The 18,105-nt window shown below is 48.4% G+C and overlaps 1 protein-coding gene across 1 annotated transcript in view; it reads left to right on the top strand.

The window, feature by feature from the left end:
* Window positions 1-18,105, top strand: part of iqsec1b (IQ motif and Sec7 domain ArfGEF 1b) — a 79,857-nt gene that overhangs the window by 36,999 nt on the left and 24,753 nt on the right. The window contains exons 5-6 of the mRNA XM_064967366.1: window positions 2,201-2,367; window positions 3,421-3,560. Coding sequence (XP_064823438.1) covers window positions 2,201-2,367; window positions 3,421-3,560 — 307 coding nt within the window. The remainder of the gene's footprint in view (window positions 1-2,200; window positions 2,368-3,420; window positions 3,561-18,105) is intronic.

Below are 18,105 nucleotides of genomic sequence, written 5' to 3'. Positions count from 1 at the left end.
ATGGAGCTATAACCACCAACGTAGAGGATAATACATGGAGCTATAGCCACCAACATAGAGGATAATACATGGAGCTATAGCCACCAACGTAGAGGATAATACATGGAGCTATAGCCACCAACGTAGAGGATAATACATGGAGCTATAGCCACCAACGTAGAGGATAATACATGGAGCTATAGCCACCAACGTAGAGGATAATACATGGAGCTATAGCCACCAACGTAGAGGATAATACATGCAGCTATAACCACCAACGTAGAGGATAATACATGGAGCTATAGCCACCAACGTAGAGGATAATACATGGAGCTATAACCACCAACGTAGAGGATAATACATGGAGCTATAGCCACCAACGTAGAGGATAATACATGGAGTTATAACCACCAACGTAGAGGATAATACATGAAGCTATAGCCACCAACGTAGAGGATAATACATGGAGCTATAGCCACCAACGTAGAGGATAATACATGGAGCTATAGCCACCAACGTAGAGGATAATACATGGAGCTATAACCACCAACGTAGAGGATAATACATGGAGCTATAGCCACCAATGTAGAGGATAATACATGGAGCTATAGCCACCAACGTAGAGGTGCCATTAAACCCCTACAACTCATCCAGAACGCCGCAGCCAGTCTGGTGTTCAACCTTCCCAAGTTCTCTCACGTCACCCCGCTCCTCCGCTCTCTCCACTGGCTTCCAGTTGAAGCTCGCATCCGCTACAAGACCATGGTGCTTGCCTACGGAGCTGTGAGGGGAACGGCACCCCAGTACCTCCAGGCTCTGATCAGGCCCTACACCCAAACAAGGGCACTGCGTTCATCCACCTCTGGCCTGCTCGCCTCCCTACCACTGAGGAAGTACAGTTCCCGCTCAGCCCAGTCAAAACTGTTCGCTGCTCTGGCCCCCAATGGTGGAACAAACTCCCTCACGACGCCAGGACAGCGGAGTCAATCACCACCTTCCGGAGACACCTGAAACCCCACCTCTTCAAGGAATACCTAGGATAGGATAAAGTAATCCTTCTCACCCCCCCCTTAAATGATTTAGATGCACTATTGTAAAGTGGCTGTTCCACTGGATGTCAGAATTTGAATTCACCAATTTGTAAGTCGCTCTGGATAAGAGCGTCTGCTAAATGACTTAAATGTAAATGTAATACATGGAGCTATAGCCACCAACGTAGAGGATAATACATGGAGCTATAACCACCAACATAGAGGATAATACATGGAGCTATAACCACCAACGTAGAGGATAATACATGAAGCTATAGCCACCAACATAGAGGATAATACATGGAGCTATAACCACCAACGTAGAGGATAATACATGGAGCTATAGCCACCAACGTAGAGGATAATACATGGAGCTATAGCCACCAACGTAGAGGATAATACATGGAGCTATAGCCACCAACGTAGAGGATAATACATGGAGCTATAACCACCAACGTAGAGGATAATACATGGAGCTATAGCCACCAACGTAGAGGATAATACATGGAGCTATAGCCACCAACGTAGAGGATAATACATGGAGCTATAGCCACCAACATGCATCTGGTACATCTGGATCCTACTGTTGGGGAGGGGTGTCCATTCTGTACTGAGACTGAACTCTGGCACATCTGCTCATACAGTGTCCCAGGTTGGTCATGATGATCACTATTTGTTTCTCAGCTCTGGGGGAGGTCTTGTCTTCCCAAACTGTTTATATTTGGGCCAAAGTACAGGTTTAGTGTTGTTTTTAATTTATGTTTTTTGTTTGTTTGAGTGTTCGTGTTGTTTTTTTCAACTCAAACTCTCTCTCTCTTTCTGTCTCTGTCTTTCGGTGACTTTCTTTTTCATTCTCTCATTATTTCTCCCTCCGACAGCTTGAGGTACTGTATCTGTAACCTCTGGGTGGTACGTCAGTTCTGTTATCTTATGGTTAGGTTTACATTTGAGTCTGTAATACAGGATGTTGTTCTCTCCAGTCAGAGGTACTGTATCTGTAACCCCTGGGTGGTGCGTCAGTTCTGTTATCTTATGGTTAGGTTTACATTTGAGTCTGTAATACAGGATGTTGTTCTCTCTCCAGTCAGAGGTACTGTATCTGTAACCCCTGGGTGGTACGACAGTTCTGTTATCTTATGGTTAGGTTTACATTTGAGTCTGTATAATACAGGATGTTGTTCTCTCTCCAGTCAGAGGTACTGTATCTGTAACCCTGGGGTGGTACGACAGTTCCGTAACCCCGACACCATCTTCATCCTGGCGTTCGCCATCATCCTCCTCAACACTGACATGTACTCTCCCAACGTCAAGCCAGAGAGGAAGATGAAGCTGGAGGACTTTGTCAAGAACCTCAGAGGTAGAAATCCATTGCGGTAGTCAGGGTCTGTAACTAACTCCTGACCTCTGTCTAATAGAACCTGTTCATGCACTACAGCTTGATGAATGTCCCTGTCTAGAAGGTGTTTATATTGTGTCATGGCTTAGCAGTGGAACTCAAGCAAAGCAGAGTTTCTTTAACCAGAACAACATTTCTCTGACTATACAGTGCATTTGGAAGGATTCAAACTTCTTGACTTGCATTTTTTTCTCATCAATCTACTACACACAGTACACACAATGTTTGCTAAAAAACAGAAATACCTTATTTACCTAACTATTCAGACCATTTTATACGGTGGCTAGGAAAAACTCCCTAAAAAAGCCAGAACCTAGGAAGAAACCAGGCTCTGAGGGGTGGCCAGTCCTCTTCTGGCTGTGCCGGGTGGAGATTATAACAGAACATGGCCAAGATGTTCAAACATTCATAGATGACCTGCAGGGTCAAATAATAATAATCACAGTGGTTGTAGAGGGTGCAACTGGTCAGCACCTCAGGAGTGAATGTCAGTTGGCTTTTCATAGCCGATCATAGCCAATCAAATACAGGTGTGCCAAGTTTGTAGCTTCATACCCAGGAAGACTCGAGGCTGTAATTGCTGCCAAAGGTGCTTCAACAATGTACCGAGTAAAGGGTCTGGATAATTATAAATATGATATTTCTAAAAACATGTTCTTTTTATCATTATGGTGTATTGTGTGTATTTTGATGAGAGGAAAAAACTATTTAATACATTTTAGGATAAGGTTGTAACGTAACAATGTGGGAAAAGTAAAGGGTCTGAATACTTTCTGAATGCACTGTATGTGTATGCCAATTGATCTGATTTTGACTAGTGGAAAAGCAGAGTGATTCAAACTCAATCTCACAAACCTTTCTAAAGGGAAACGCAGTATTTCTGTGCATATTACTGTGAACATACAGTATGTGTATCTCTAGCGGGGATGGAGAGGACATCTAGCTGGAGATGTTGATAGGGTTAGATACAAGAGGTTAGAGTTAGTTGTAACATTGTATCAACTATTCCTCCAGGTGTGGATGATGGAGGGGACATCCCGCGGGAGATGCTGACAGGTATATATGAGAGGATCAGGAAGAGGGAACTGAAGACCAACGAAGATCACGTCTCTCAGGTCCAGAAGGTCGAGAAACTCATTGTTGGGAAGAAACCGGTGAGTTTAGACTCTGTGCAGCCATGGACACAATTCTACAGGTCACAGTGAGGTTAGACTCAATGCAGCCATGGACACATTTCTACAGGTCACAGTGAGGTTAGACTCAATGCAGCCATGGACACATTTCAATAGGTCACAGTGAGTTTAGACTCAATGCAGCCATGGACACATTTCAATAGGTCACAGTGAGTTTAGACTCAATGCAGCCATGGACACATTTCAATAGGTCACAGTGAGTTTAGACTCAATGCAGCCATGGACACAATTCTACAGGTCACAGTGAGGTTAGACTCAATGCAGCCATGGACACATTTCTACAGGTCACAGTGAGGTTAGACTCTGTGCAGCCTTGGACACATTTCTACAGGTCACAGTGAGTTTAGACTCAATGCAGCCATGGACACATTTCTACAGGTCACAGTGAGTTTAGACTCAATGCAGCCATGGACACATTTCTACAGGTCACAGTGAGTTTAGACTCTGTGCAGCCATGGACACATTTCTACAGGTCACAGTGAGTTTAGACTCTGTGCAGCCATGGACACATTTCAATAGGTCACAGTGAGTTTAGACTCAATGCAGCCATGGACACATTTCTACAGGTCACAGTGAGTTTAGACTCAATGCAGCCATGGACACATTTCTACAGGTCACAGTGAGGTTAGACTCTGTGCAGCCATGGACACATTTCTACAGGTCACAGTGAGGTTAGACTCTGTGCAGCCTTGGACACATTTCTACAGGTCACAGTGAGTTTAGACTCAATGCAGCCATGGACACATTTCTACAGGTCACAGTGAGGTTAGACTCTGTGCAGCCTTGGACACATTTCTACAGGTCACAGTGAGTTTAGACTCAATGCAGCCATGGACACATTTCTACAGGTCACAGTGAGTTTAGACTCAATGCAGCCATGGACACATTTCAATAGGTCACAGTGAGTTTAGACTCTGTGCAGCCATGGACACATTTCTACAGGTCACAGTGAGGTTAGACTCAATGCAGCCATGGACACATTTCTACAGGTTACAGTGAGGTTAGACTCAATGCAGCCATGGACACATTTCTACAGGTTACAGTGAGTTTAGACTCAATGCAGCCATGGACACATTTCTACAGGTTACAGTGAGGTTAGACTCAATGCAGCCATGGACACATTTCTACAGGTTACAGTGAGGTTAGACTCAATGCAGCCATGGACACATTTCTACAGGTTACAGTGAGGTTAGACTCAATGCAGCCATGGACACATTTCTACAGGTTACAGTGAGTTTAGAGTCTGTGCAGCCATGGACATATTTGAATAGGTCACAGTGAGTTTGGATAAAAGTAGAGACTCAGAGCTACATCATACACTGCAGTTGAGGAACAATGGAAAAGTACTAGTTGGGGGCAAAGTCAGTACTAGTAAGGGGGAAAAGTCAGTACTAGTAGGGGGGAAAAGTCAGTACTAGTAGGGGGAAAAGTCAGTACTAGTAGGGGGAAAAGTCAGTACTAGTAGGGGGAAAAGTCAGTACTAGTAGGGGGAAAAAAGTCAGTACTAGTAGGGGGAAAAGTCAGTACTAGTAGGGGGAAAAGTCAGTACTAGTAGGGGGAAAAGTCAGTACTAGTAGGGGGAAAAGTCAGTACTAGTAGGGGGGAAAAGTCCGTACTAGTAGGGGGGAAAAGTCAGTACTAGTAGGGGGGAAAGTCAGTACTAGTAGGGGGAAAAGTCAGTACTAGTAGGGGGAAAAGTCAGTACTAGTAGGGGGAAAAAGTCAGTACTAGTAGGGGAAAAAGTCAGTACTAGTAGGGGGAAAAGTCAGTACTAGTAGGGGGAAAAGTCAGTACTAGTAGGGGGAAAAGTCAGTACTAGTAGGGGGAAAAGTCAGTACTAGTAGGGGGGAAAAGTCAGTACTAGTAGGGGGGAAAAGTCAGTACTAGTAGGGGGAAAAGTCAGTACTAGTAGGGGGAAAAGTCAGTACTAGTAGGGGGAAAAAGTCAGTACTAGTAGGGGGAAAAGTCAGTACTAGTAGGGGGAAAGTCAGTACTAGTAGGGGGAAAGTCAGTACTAGTAGGGGGGAAAGTCAGTACTAGTAGGGGGGAAAGTCAGTACTAGTAGGGGGAAAAGTCAGTACTAGTAGGGGGAAAAGTCAGTACTAGTAGGGGGAAAAGTCAGTACTAGCAGGGGGAAAAGTCAGTACTAGCAGGGGGAAAAGTCAGTACTAGTAGGGGGAAAAGTCAGTTCTAGTAGGGGGAAAGTCAGTTCTAGTAGGGGGGAAAAGTCAGTTCTAGCAGGGGGAAAAAGGCAGTACTAGCAGGGGGAAAAAGGCAGTTCTAGCAGGGGAAAAAGGCAGTTCTAGAAGGGGAAAAAAGGCAGTACTAGCAGGGGGGAAAGTCAGTTCTAGCAGGGGGAAAAAGGCAGTAATAGCAGGGGGAAAAAGGCAGTTCTAGCAGGGGAAAAAAGGCAGTACTAGCAGGGGGGGAAAGGCAGTACTAGTAGGGGGAAAAAGGCAGTACTAGTAGGGGGGAAAGGCAGTACTAGTAGGGGGAAAAGGCAGTACTAGCAGGGGGGAAGTCAGTTCAAGCAGGGGGAAAAAGGCAGTACTGGTAGGGTGGAAAAGTCAGTACTAGTAGGGGGAAAATGCAGTACTAGCAGGGGGGAAAGTCAGTTCTAGCAGGGGGAAAAGGCAGTACTAGTTGGGGGGAAAGTCAGTTCTAGCAGGGGAAAAAGGCAGTACTAGCAGGGGGAAAAGTCAGTACTAGTAGGGGGAAAAAGCAGTACTAGTAGGGGGGAAAGTCTACTAGTAGGGGGACAAGTCAGTACTAGTAGGGGGGACAAGTCAGTACTAGTAGGGGGACAAGTCAGTACTAGTGGGGGGGAAAAGTCAGTACTAGCGGGGGAAAAGTCAGTACTAGCAGGGGGAAAAGTCAGTACTAGCAGGGGGAAAAGTCAGTACTAGCAGGGGGAAAAGTCAGTACTAGCAGGGGAAAAGTCAGTACTAGCAGGGGGAAAAGTCAGTACTAGCAGGGGGAAAAGTCAGTACTAGTAGGGGGAAAAGTCAGTACTAGTAGGGGGAAAAGTCAGTACTAGTAGGGGGGAAAAGGCAGTACTAGCAGGTGGAAAAATTCACTTCTAGCAGGGGGAAAAAGGCAGTACTAGCAGGGGAAAAAAGGCAGTACTAGCAGGGGGAAAAAGGCAGTACTAGCAGGGGAAAAAAGGCAGTACTAGTAGTGTGGAAAGTCAGTTCTAGCAGGGGGGAAAAGGCAGTACTAGCAGGGGGGAAAAGGCAGTTCTAGCAGGGGGAAAAAGGCAGTACTAGCAGGGGGAAAAAGTCTGTACTAGCAGGGGGAAAAAGTCTGTACTAGCAGGGGGAAAAGTCAGTACTAGTAGGGGGAAAAGTCAGTACTAGTAGGGGGGAAAAGTCAGTACTAGTAGGGGGGGAAAGTCAGTACTAGTAGGGGGAAAAGTCAGTACTAGTAGGGGGGAAAAGGCAGTACTAGCAGGTGGAAAAATTCACTTCTAGCAGTGGGAAAAAGGCAGTACTAGCAGGTGGAAAAAGGCAGTACTAGCAGGGGGAAAAAGGCAGTACTAGTAGGGGGAAGTCAGTTCTAGCAGGGGGAAAAAGGCAGTACTAGCAGGGGGAAAAAGGCAGTTCTAGCAGGGGAAAAAAGGCAGTACTAGCAGGGGGAAAGTCAGTTCTAGCAGGGGGAAAGTCAGTTCTAGCAGGGGGAAAAAGGCAGTAATAGCAGGGGGAAAAGGCAGTTCTAGCAGGGGGAAAAAGGCAGTACTAGCAGGGGGGAAAGTCAGTACTAGTAGGGGGGACAAGTCAGTACTAGTAGGGGGACAAGTCAGTACTAGTAGGGGGGACAAGTCAGTACTAGTAGGGGGGACAAGTCAGTACTAGTAGGGGGAAAAGTCAGTACTAGTAGGGGGGAAAAGTCAGTACTAGTAGGGGGAAAAGTCAGTACTAGCAGGGGGAAAAGTCAGTACTAGCAGGGGGAAAAGTCAGTACTAGCAGGGGGAAAAGTCAGTACTAGCAGGGGGAAAAGTCAGTACTAGCAGGGGGAAAAGTCAGTACTAGCAGGGGGAAAAGTCTGTACTAGCAGGGGGAAAAGTCTGTACTAGCAGGGGGAAAAGTCTGTACTAGCAGGGGGAAAAGTCTGTACTAGCAGGGGGAAAAGTCAGTACTAGTAGGGGGAAAAGTCTGTACTAGCAGGGGGAAAAGTCAGTACTAGTAGGGGGGAAAAGTCAGTACTAGTAGGGGGAAAAAGGCAGTACTAGCAGGTGGAAAAATTCACTTCTAGCAGGGGGAAAAAGGCAGTACTAGCAGGGGGAAAAAGGCAGTACTAGCAGGGGGAAAAAGGCAGTACTAGTAGGGGAGGAAGTCAGTTCTAGCAGGAAAAAAAGGCAGTACTAGCAGGGGGAAAAAGGCAGTACTAGCAGGGGAAAAAAGGCAGTACTAGCAGGGGGGAAGTCAGTACTAGTAGGGTGGGAAAGTTAGTTCTAGCAGGGAAAAAAAGGCAGTACTAGCAGGGGGAAAAAGGCTGTTCTAGCAGGGGGAAAAAGGCAGTACTAGCAGGGAGGGAAAGTCAGTACTAGCAGGGTGAAAAAGTCAGTACTAGCAGGGGGGAAAAGTCAGTACTAGCAGGGGGGAAAAGTCTGTACTAGCAGGGGGAAAAGTCTGTACTAGCAGGGGAAAAGTCTGTACTAGCAGGGGGAAAAGTCTGTACTAGCAGGGGGAAAAGTCTGTACTAGCAGGGGGAAAAGTCTGTACTAGCAGGGGGAAAAGTCTGTACTAGCAGGGGGAAAAGTCTGTACTAGCAGGGGGAAAAGTCTGTACTAGTAGGGGGAAAAGTCAGTACTAGTAGGGGGGAAAAGTCAGTACTAGTAGGGGGGAAAAGTCAGTACTAGTAGGGGGAAAAAGGCAGTACTAGCAGGTGGAAAAATTCACTTCTAGCAGGGGGAAAAAGGCAGTACTAGCAGGGGGAAAAAGGCAGTACTAGCAGGGGGGAAAAGGCAGTACTAGTAGGGGAGGAAGTCAGTTCTAGCAGGGGGAAAAAGGCAGTACTAGCATGGGGAAAAAGGCAGTTCTAGCAGGGGAAAAAAGGCAGTACTAGCAGGGGGGGAAAGACAGTTCTAGCAAGGGGAAAAAGGCAGTAATAGCAGGGGGAAAAAGGCAGTAATAGCAGGGGGAAAAAGGCAGTAATAGCAGGGGGAAAAAGGCAGTTCTAGCAGGGGAAAAAGGCAGTACTAGCAGGGGGGAAAGTCAGTACTAGTAGGGGGGAAAGGCAGTACTAGTAGGGGGGAAAGGCAGTACTAGTAGGGGGAAAAAGGCAGTACTAGCAGGGGAAAAAAGGCAGTACTAGCAGGGGGGGAAGTCAGTACTAGTAGGGTGGGAAAGTCAGTTCTAGCAGGGGGGAAAAGGCAGTACTAGCAGGGAAAAAAAGGCAGTACTAGCAGGGGGGGAAGTCAGTTCTAGCAGGGAAAAAAAGGCAGTACTAGCAGGGGAAAAAGGCAGTACTAGCAGGGGAAAAAAGGCAGTACTAGCAGGGGGGAAGTCAGTACTAGTAGGGTGGGAAAGTCAGTTCTAGCAGGGGAAAAAAGGCAGTACTAGCAGGGGGAAAAAGGTAGTTCTAGCAGGGGGAAAAAGTCAGTACTAGCAGGGGGGGAAAGTCAGTACTAGCAGGGTGAAAAAGGCAGTACTAGTAGGGGGGAAAGGCAGTACTAGTAGGGGGGAAAGTCAGTTCTAGCAGGGGGAAAAGGCAGTACTAGCAGGGGGGGAAGTCAGTTCAAGCAGGGGGAAAAAGGCAGTACTGGTAGGGTGGAAAAGTCAGTACTAGTAGTGGGAAAAATGCAGTACTAGCAGGTGGGGAAAGTCAGTTCTAGCAGGGGGGAAAGTCAGTACTAGTTGGGGGGAAAGTCAGTTCTAGCAGGGGAAAAAGGCAGTACTAGTAGGGGGGAAAAGTCAGTACTAGTAGGGGGGAAAGTCAGTACTAGTAGGGGGAAAAAGCAGTACTAGTAGGGGGAAAGTCAGTACTAGTAGGGGGGACAAGTCAGTACTAGTAGGGGGACAAGTCAGTACTAGTAGGGGGGACAAGTTAGTACTAGTGGGGGTAAAAGTCAGTACTAGTGGGGGAAAAGTCAGTACTAGTGGGGGGAAAAGTCAGTACTAGTGGGGGAAAAGTCAGTACTAGTGGGGGGAAAGTCAGTACTAGCAGGGGGAAAAGTCAGTACTAGCAGGGGGAAAAGTCTGTACTAGCAGGGGGAAATGTCTGTACTAGCAGGGGGAAAAGTCTGTACTAGCAGGGGGAAAAGTCAGTACTACTAGGGGGAAAAGTCAGTACTACTAGGGGGAAAAGTCAGTACTAGTAGGGGGGAAAAGTCAGTACTAGTAGGGGGAAAAAGGCAGTACTAGCAGGTGGAAAAATTCACTTCTAGCAGGGGGAAAAGGCAGTACTAGCAGGGGGAAAAGGCAGTACTAGCAGGGGGAAAAGGCAGTACTAGCAGGGGGGAAGTCAGTACTAGTAGGGTGGGAAAGTCAGTTCTAGCAGGGGGGAAAGGCAGTACTAGCAGGGAAAAAAGGCAGTACTAGCAGGGGGGGAAGTCAGTTCTAGCAGGAAAAAAAAGGCAGTACTAGCAGGGGGAAAAAGGCAGTACTAGCAGGGGGGAAAAGGCAGTACTAGTAGGGTGGAAGTCAGTACTAGTAGGGTGGGAAAGTCAGTTCTAGCAGGGGGAAAAAGGCAGTACTAGCAGGGGGAAAAAGGCAGTTCTAGCAGGGGGAAAAAGGCAGTACTAGCAGGGGGAAAGTCAGTACTAGCAGGGGGAAGTCAGTTCAAGCAGGGGGAAAAGGCAGTACTGGTAGGGTGGAAAAGTCAGTACTAGTAGGGGGGAAAGTCAGTTCTAGCAGGGGGAAAGTCAGTACTAGTTGGGGGGAAAGTCAGTTCTAGCAGGGGCGAAAGTCAGTACTAGTTGGGGGGAAAGTCAGTTCTAGCAGGGGGAAAAAGGCAGTACTAGTAGGGGGAAAAGTCAGTACTAGTAGGGGGACAAGTCAGTACTAGTGGGGGGAAAAGTCAGTACTAGCGGGGGAAAAGTCAGTACTAGCAGGGGGAAAAGTCAGTACTAGCAGGGGGAAAAGTCAGTACTAGCAGGGGGAAAAGTCAGTACTAGCAGGGGGAAAAGTCAGTACTAGCAGGGGGAAAAGTCAGTACTAGCAGGGGGGAAAAGTCAGTACTAGCAGGGGGGAAAAGTCAGTACTAGTAGGGGGGAAAAGTCAGTACTAGTAGGGGGGAAAAGTCAGTACTAGTAGGGGGGAAAAGGCAGTACTAGCAGGTGGAAAAATTCACTTCTAGCAGGGGGAAAAAGGCAGTACTAGCAGGGGGAAAAAGGCAGTACTAGCAGGGGAAAAAAGGCAGTACTAGTAGTGTGGAAAGTCAGTTCTAGCAGGGGGGAAAAGGCAGTACTAGCAGGGGGAAAAAGGCAGTTCTAGCAGGGGAAAAAAGGCAGTACTAGCAGGGGGAAAAAGTCTGTACTAGCAGGGGGAAAAAGTCTGTACTAGCAGGGGGAAAAAGTCTGTACTAGCAGGGGGAAAAGTCAGTACTAGTAGGGGGAAAAGTCAGTACTAGTAGGGGGGAAAGTCAGTACTAGTAGGGGGAAAGTCAGTACTAGTAGGGGGAAAAGTCAGTACTAGTAGGGGGGAAAAGGCAGTACTAGCAGGTGGAAAAATTCACTTCTAGCAGGGGGAAAAAGGCAGTACTAGCAGGTGGAAAAAGGCAGTACTAGCAGGGGGAAAAAGGCAGTACTAGTAGGGGGAAGTCAGTTCTAGCAGGGGGAAAAAGGCAGTACTAGCAGGGGGAAAAAGGCAGTTCTAGCAGGGGAAAAAAGGCAGTACTAGCAGGGGGGAAAGTCAGTTCTAGCAGGGGGAAAGTCAGTTCTAGCAGGGGGAAAAAGGCAGTAATAGCAGGGGGAAAAAGGCAGTAATAGCAGGGGGAAAAGGCAGTTCTAGCAGGGGGAAAAAGGCAGTACTAGCAGGGGGGAAAGTCAGTTCTAGTAGGGGGACAAGTCAGTACTAGTAGGGGGGACAAGTCAGTACTAGTAGGGGGACAAGTCAGTACTAGTAGGGGGAAAAGTCAGTACTAGTAGGGGGAAAAGTCAGTACTAGCAGGGGGAAAAGTCAGTACTAGCAGGGGGAAAAGTCAGTACTAGCAGGGGGAAAAGTCAGTACTAGCAGGGGGGAAAAGTCAGTACTAGCAGGGGGGAAAAGTCAGTACTAGCAGGGGGGAAAAGTCTGTACTAGCAGGGGGAAAAGTCTGTACTAGCAGGGGGAAAAGTCTGTACTAGCAGGGGGAAAAGTCAGTACTAGTAGGGGGAAAAGTCTGTACTAGCAGGGGGAAAAGTCAGTACTAGTAGGGGGGAAAAGTCAGTACTAGTAGGGGGAAAAAGGCAGTACTAGCAGGTGGAAAAATTCACTTCTAGCAGGGGGAAAAAGGCAGTACTAGCAGGGGGAAAAGGCAGTACTAGCAGGGGGAAAAAGGCAGTACTAGTAGGGGAGGAAGTCAGTTCTAGCAGGAAAAAAAGGCAGTACTAGCAGGGGGAAAAAGGCAGTACTAGCAGGGGAAAAAAGGCAGTACTAGCAGGGGGAAGTCAGTACTAGTAGGGTGGGAAAGTTAGTTCTAGCAGGGAAAAAAGGCAGTACTAGCAGGGGGAAAAAGGCTGTTCTAGCAGGGGGAAAAAGGCAGTACTAGCAGGGAGGGAAAGTCAGTACTAGCAGGGTGAAAAAGTCAGTACTAGCAGGGGGGAAAAGTCAGTACTAGCAGGGGGGAAAAGTCTGTACTAGCAGGGGGAAAAGTCTGTACTAGCAGGGGGAAAAGTCTGTACTAGCAGGGGGAAAAGTCTGTACTAGCAGGGGGAAAAGTCTGTACTAGCAGGGGGAAAAGTCTGTACTAGCAGGGGGAAAAGTCTGTACTAGCAGGGGGAAAAGTCTGTACTAGTAGGGGGGAAAAGTCAGTACTAGTATGGGGGAAAAGTCAGTACTAGTAGGGGGGAAAAGTCAGTACTAGTAGGGGGAAAAAGGCAGTACTAGCAGGTGGAAAAATTCACTTCTAGCAGGGGGAAAAAGGCAGTACTAGCAGGGGGAAAAAGGCAGTACTAGCAGGGGGAAAAAGGCAGTACTAGTAGGGGAGGAAGTCAGTTCTAGCAGGGGGAAAAAGGCAGTACTAGCATGGGAAAAAAGGCAGTTCTAGCAGGGGAAAAAAGGCAGTACTAGCAGGGGGGGAAAGACAGTTCTAGCAAGGGGAAAAAGGCAGTAATAGCAGGGGGAAAAAGGCAGTAATAGCAGGGGGAAAAAGGCAGTAATAGCAGGGGGAAAAAGGCAGTTCTAGCAGGGGGAAAAAGGCAGTACTAGCAGGGGGGGAAAGGCAGTACTAGTAGGGGGAAAAAGGCAGTACTAGCAGGGGGAAAAAGGCAGTACTAGCAGGGGGGGAAGTCAGTACTAGTAGGGTGGGAAAGTCAGTTCTAGCAGGGGGGAAAAGGCAGTACTAGCAGGGAAAAAAGGCAGTACTAGCAGGGGGGAAGTCAGTTCTAGCAGGGAAAAAAAGGCAGTACTAGCAGGGGGAAAAAGGCAGTACTAGCAGGGGAAAAAAGGCAGTACTAGCAGGGGGGAAGTCAGTACTAGTAGGGTGGGAAAGTCAGTTCTAGCAGGGGAAAAAAGGCAGTACTAGCAGGGGGAAAAAGGTAGTTCTAGCAGGGGGAAAAGTCAGTACTAGCAGGGGGGAAAGTCAGTACTAGCAGGGTGAAAAAGGCAGTACTAGTAGGGGGAAAGGCAGTACTAGTAGGGGGAAAGTCAGTTCTAGCAGGGGGAAAAGGCAGTACTAGCAGGGGGAAGTCAGTTCAAGCAGGGGGAAAAGGCAGTACTGGTAGGGTGGAAAAGTCAGTACTAGTAGTGGGAAAAATGCAGTACTAGCAGGTGGGGAAAGTCAGTTCTAGCAGGGGGAAAGTCAGTACTAGTTGGGGGGAAAGTCAGTTCTAGCAGGGGGAAAAGGCAGTACTAGTAGGGGGAAAAGTCAGTACTAGTAGGGGGGAAAGTCAGTACTAGTAGGGGGGAAAAAGCAGTACTAGTAGGGGGGAAAGTCAGTACTAGTAGGGGGGACAAGTCAGTACTAGTAGGGGGGACAAGTCAGTACTAGTAGGGGGGACAAGTTAGTACTAGTGGGGGTAAAAGTCAGTACTAGTGGGGGAAAAGTCAGTACTAGTGGGGGGAAAAGTCAGTACTAGTGGGGGAAAAGTCAGTACTAGTGGGGGAAAAGTCAGTACTAGTGGGGGGAAAAGTCAGTACTAGCAGGGGGAAAAGTCAGTACTAGCAGGGGGAAAAGTCTGTACTAGCAGGGGGAAATGTCTGTACTAGCAGGGGAAAAGTCTGTACTAGCAGGGGAAAAGTCAGTACTACTAGGGGGAAAAGTCAGTACTACTAGGGGGAAAAGTCAGTACTAGTAGGGGGAAAAGTCAGTACTAGTAGGGGAAAAAGGCAGTACTAGCAGGTGGAAAAATTCACTTCTAGCAGGGGGAAAAAGGCAGTACTAGCAGGGGGAAAAGGCAGTACTAGCAGGGGGAAAAGGCAGTACTAGCAGGGGGGAAGTCAGTACTAGTAGGGTGGGAAAGTCAGTTCTAGCAGGGGGGAAAGGCAGTACTAGCAGGGAAAAAAGGCAGTACTAGCAGGGGGGGAAGTCAGTTCTAGCAGGAAAAAAAGGCAGTACTAGCAGGGGGAAAAAGGCAGTACTAGCAGGGGGGAAAAGGCAGTACTAGTAGGGTGGAAGTCAGTACTAGTAGGGTGGGAAAGTCAGTTCTAGCAGGGGGAAAAAGGCAGTACTAGCAGGGGGAAAAAGGCAGTTCTAGCAGGGGAAAAAGGCAGTACTAGCAGGGGGGAAAGTCAGTACTAGCAGGGGGAAGTCAGTTCAAGCAGGGGGAAAAAGGCAGTACTGGTAGGGTGGAAAAGTCAGTACTAGTAGGGGGAAAGTCAGTTCTAGCAGGGGGAAAGTCAGTACTAGTTGGGGGGGGAAAGTCAGTTCTAGCAGGGGCGAAAGTCAGTACTAGTTGGGGGGAAAGTCAGTTCTAGCAGGGGGAAAAAGGCAGTACTAGTAGGGGGGAAAAGTCAGTACTAGTAGGGGGGGAAAGTCAGTACTAGTCGGGGGGAAAAAGGCAGTTCTAGCAGGGGGAAAAAGGCAGTACTAGCAGGGGGAAAAAGGCAGTTCTAGCAGGGGGAAAAAGGCAGTACTAGCAGGGGGAAAGTCAGTACTAGCAGTGGGAAAAAGGCAGTTCTAGCAGGGGGGAAAAGGCAGTACTAGCAGGGGAAAAAAGGCAGTTCTAGCAGGGGGGAAAAGGCAGTTCGAGCATGGGGAAAAAGTCAGTTCTAGCAGGGGGAAAGTCAGTTCGAGCAGGGGGAAAAAGTCAGTTCGAGCAGGGGTGGGAAAGTCAGTGCTAGCAGGGGGAAAAGTCAGTACTAGCAGGGGGAAGTCAGTACTAGTAGGGGGGAAAGTCAGTTCGAGCAGGGGGAAAAGGCAGTAGTAGCAGGGGTGGGAAAGTCAGTACTAGCAGGGCGGGAAGTCAGTTCTAGCAGAAAAAAAGGCAGTACTAGCAGGGGGGAAAATGCAGTACTAGCAGGGGGAAAGGCAGTACTAGCAGGGGGAAAAGGCAGTACTAGCAGAAAAAAAGGCAGTACTAGCAGGGGGGGAAGTCAGTTCTAGCAGAAAAAAAAGGCAGTACTAGCAGGGGAAAAAAGGCAGTACTAGCAGGGGGAAAAAGGCAGTACTAGCAGGGGGGAAAAGGCAGTACTAGCAGAAAAAAAAAGGCAGTACTAGCAGGGGGAAAAAGGCAGTACTAGTAGGGGGGGAAGTCAGTACTAGTAGGGGGGGAAGTCAGTTCTAGCAGGGGGAAAAAGGCAGTACTAGCAGGGGAAAAAAGGCAGTTCTAGCAGGGGAAAAAAGGCAGTACTAGCATAGGGGGAAAGTCAGTTCTAGCAGGGGAAAAAAGGCAGTAATAGCAGGGGGACAAAGGCAGTTCTAGCAGGGGGAAAAAGGCAGTACTAGCAGGGGGTGAAAGTCAGTACTAGCAGGGGGGAAAAGGCAGTACTAGTAAGGGGTAAAGGCAGTACTAGTAGGGGGAAAAAGGCAGTACTAGTAGGGGGGAAAGTCAGTTCTAGCAGGGGGGAAAAGGCAGTACTAGTAGGGGGGAAAGTCAGTTCTAGCAAGGGGAAAAAGGCAGTACTAGCAGGGGAAAAAAGGCAGTTCTAGCAGGGGGGAAAAGGCAGTACTAGCAGGGGGAAAAGGCAGGTCTAGCAGAAAGAAAAGGCAGTACTAGCAGGGGGGGGAAGTCAGTTCTAGCAGAAAAAAAGGCAGTACTAGCAGGGGGAAAAGGCAGTACTAGCAGGGGGAAAAAGGCAGTACTAGCAGGGGGAGAAGTCAGTACTAGTAGGGGGGGAAAGTCAGTTCTAGCAGAAAAAAAGGCAGTACTAGCAGGGGGAAAAAGGCAGTACTAGCAGGGGGAAAAAGGCAGTACTAGCAGGGGGAAGTCAGTACTAGTAGGGTGGGAAAGTCAGTTCTAGCAGGGGGAAAAAGGCAGTACTAGCAGGGGGAAAAAGGCAGTTCTAGCAGGGGGAAAAAGGCAGTACTAGCAGGGGGGAAAGTCAGTACTAGCAGGGTGAAAAGGCAGTACTAGCAGGGGGGAAGTCAGTTCAAGCAGGGGGAAAAAGGCAGTACTGGTAGGGTGGAAAAGTCAGTACTAGTAGGGGGAAAGTCAGTTCTAGCAGGGGGAAAGTCAGTACTAGTTGGGGGGAAAGTCAGTTCTAGCAGGGGGAAAGTCAGTACTAGTTGGGGGGGGGAAAGTCAGTTCTAGCAGGGGGAAAAATGCAGTACTAGCAGGGGGAAAGTCAGTTCTAGCAGGGGGAAAGTCAGTACTAGTAGGGGGGAAAAAGCAGTACTAGTAGGGGGGAAAGTCAGTACTAGTAGGGGGACAAGTCAGTACTAGTAGGGGGTAAAAGTCAGTACTAGTGGGGGGAAAAGTCAGTACTAGTGGGGGGAAAAGTCAGTACTAGTGGGGGGAAAAGTCAGTACTAGTGGGGGGAAAAGTCAGTACTAGTGGGGGGAAAGTCAGTACTAGTGGGGGGAAAAGTCAGTACTAGTGGGGGGAAAAGTCAGTACTAGCAGGGGGAAAAGTCAGTACTAGCAGGGGGAAATGTCTGTACTAGCAGGGGGAAAAGTCTGTACTAGCAGGGGGAAAAGTCTGTACTAGCAGGGGGAAAAGTCTGTACTAGTAGGGGGGAAAAGTCAGTACTAGTAGGGGGAAAAGTCAGTACTAGTAGGGGGAAAAAGGCAGTACTAGCAGGTGGAAAAATTCACTTCTAGCAGGGGGAAAAAGGCAGTACTAGCAGGGGGAAAAGGCAGTACTAGCAGGGGGGAAAGTCAGTACTAGCAGGGGGAAAGTCAGTACTAGCAGTGGGAAAAAGGCAGTTCTAGCAGGGGGGAAAAGGCAGTACTAGCAGGGGGAAAAAGGCAGTTCTAGCAGGGGGGAAAAGGCAGTACTTGCAGGGGAAAAAAGGCAGTACTTGCGGGGAAAAAAGGCAGTACTAGCAGGGGAAAAAAGGCAGTACTAGCAGGGGGAAAAGTCAGTTCTAGCAGGGGGAAAGTCAGTTCGAGCAGGGGGAAAAAGTCAGTTCGAGCAGGGGGAAAAAGTCAGTTCTAGCAGGGGGAAAGTCAGTTCGAGCAGGGGGAAAAAGTCAGTTCGAGCAGGGGGAAAAAGTCAGTTCGAGCAGGGGTGGGAAAGTCAGTACTAGCAGGGGGGAAAAGTCAGTACTAGCAGGGGGGAAGTCAGTACTAGTAGGGGGGAAAGTCAGTTCGAGCAGGGGGAAAAGGCAGTAGTAGCAGGGGTGGGAAAGTCAGTACTAGCAGGGCGGGAAGTCAGTTCTAGCAGAAAAAAAAGGCAGTACTAGCAGGGGGGAAAAGGCAGTACTAGCAGGGGGGAAAAGGCAGTACTAGCAGGGGGGAAAGGCAGTACTAGCAGGGGGGAAAAGGCAGTACTAGCAGAAAAAAAGGCAGTACTAGCAGGGGGGGAAGTCAGTTCTAGCAGAAAAAAAAGGCAGTACTAGCAGGGGGAAAAATGCAGTACTAGCAGGGGAAAAAAGGCAGCACTAGCAGAAAAAAAAGGCAGTACTAGCAGGGGAAAAAAGGCAGTACTAGCAGGGGGGGAAGTCAGTACTAGTAGGGGGGGAAGTCAGTTCTAGCAGGGGGAAAAAGGCAGTACTAGCAGGGGAAAAAAGGCAGTTCTAGCAGGGGAAAAAAGGCAGTACTAGCATAGGGGGAAAGTCAGTTCTAGCAGGAAAAAAAAGGCAGTTCTAGCAGGGGGGAAAAGGCAGTACTAGCAGGGGGAAAAAGGCAGTTCTAGCAGGGGGGAAAAGGCAGTACTTGCGGGGAAAAAAGGCAGTACTAGCAGGGGGAAAAAGGCAGTACTAGCAGGGGGAAAAGTCAGTTCTAGCAGGGGGAAAGTCAGTTCGAGCAGGGGGAAAAAGTCAGTTCT

Source organism: Oncorhynchus masou, chromosome 6 (assembly GCF_036934945.1).
Source record: "Oncorhynchus masou masou isolate Uvic2021 chromosome 6, UVic_Omas_1.1, whole genome shotgun sequence".
NCBI classification, from domain to species: domain Eukaryota; kingdom Metazoa; phylum Chordata; class Actinopteri; order Salmoniformes; family Salmonidae; genus Oncorhynchus; species Oncorhynchus masou.
This window is presented reverse-complemented; position numbering and strand designations above follow the sequence as displayed.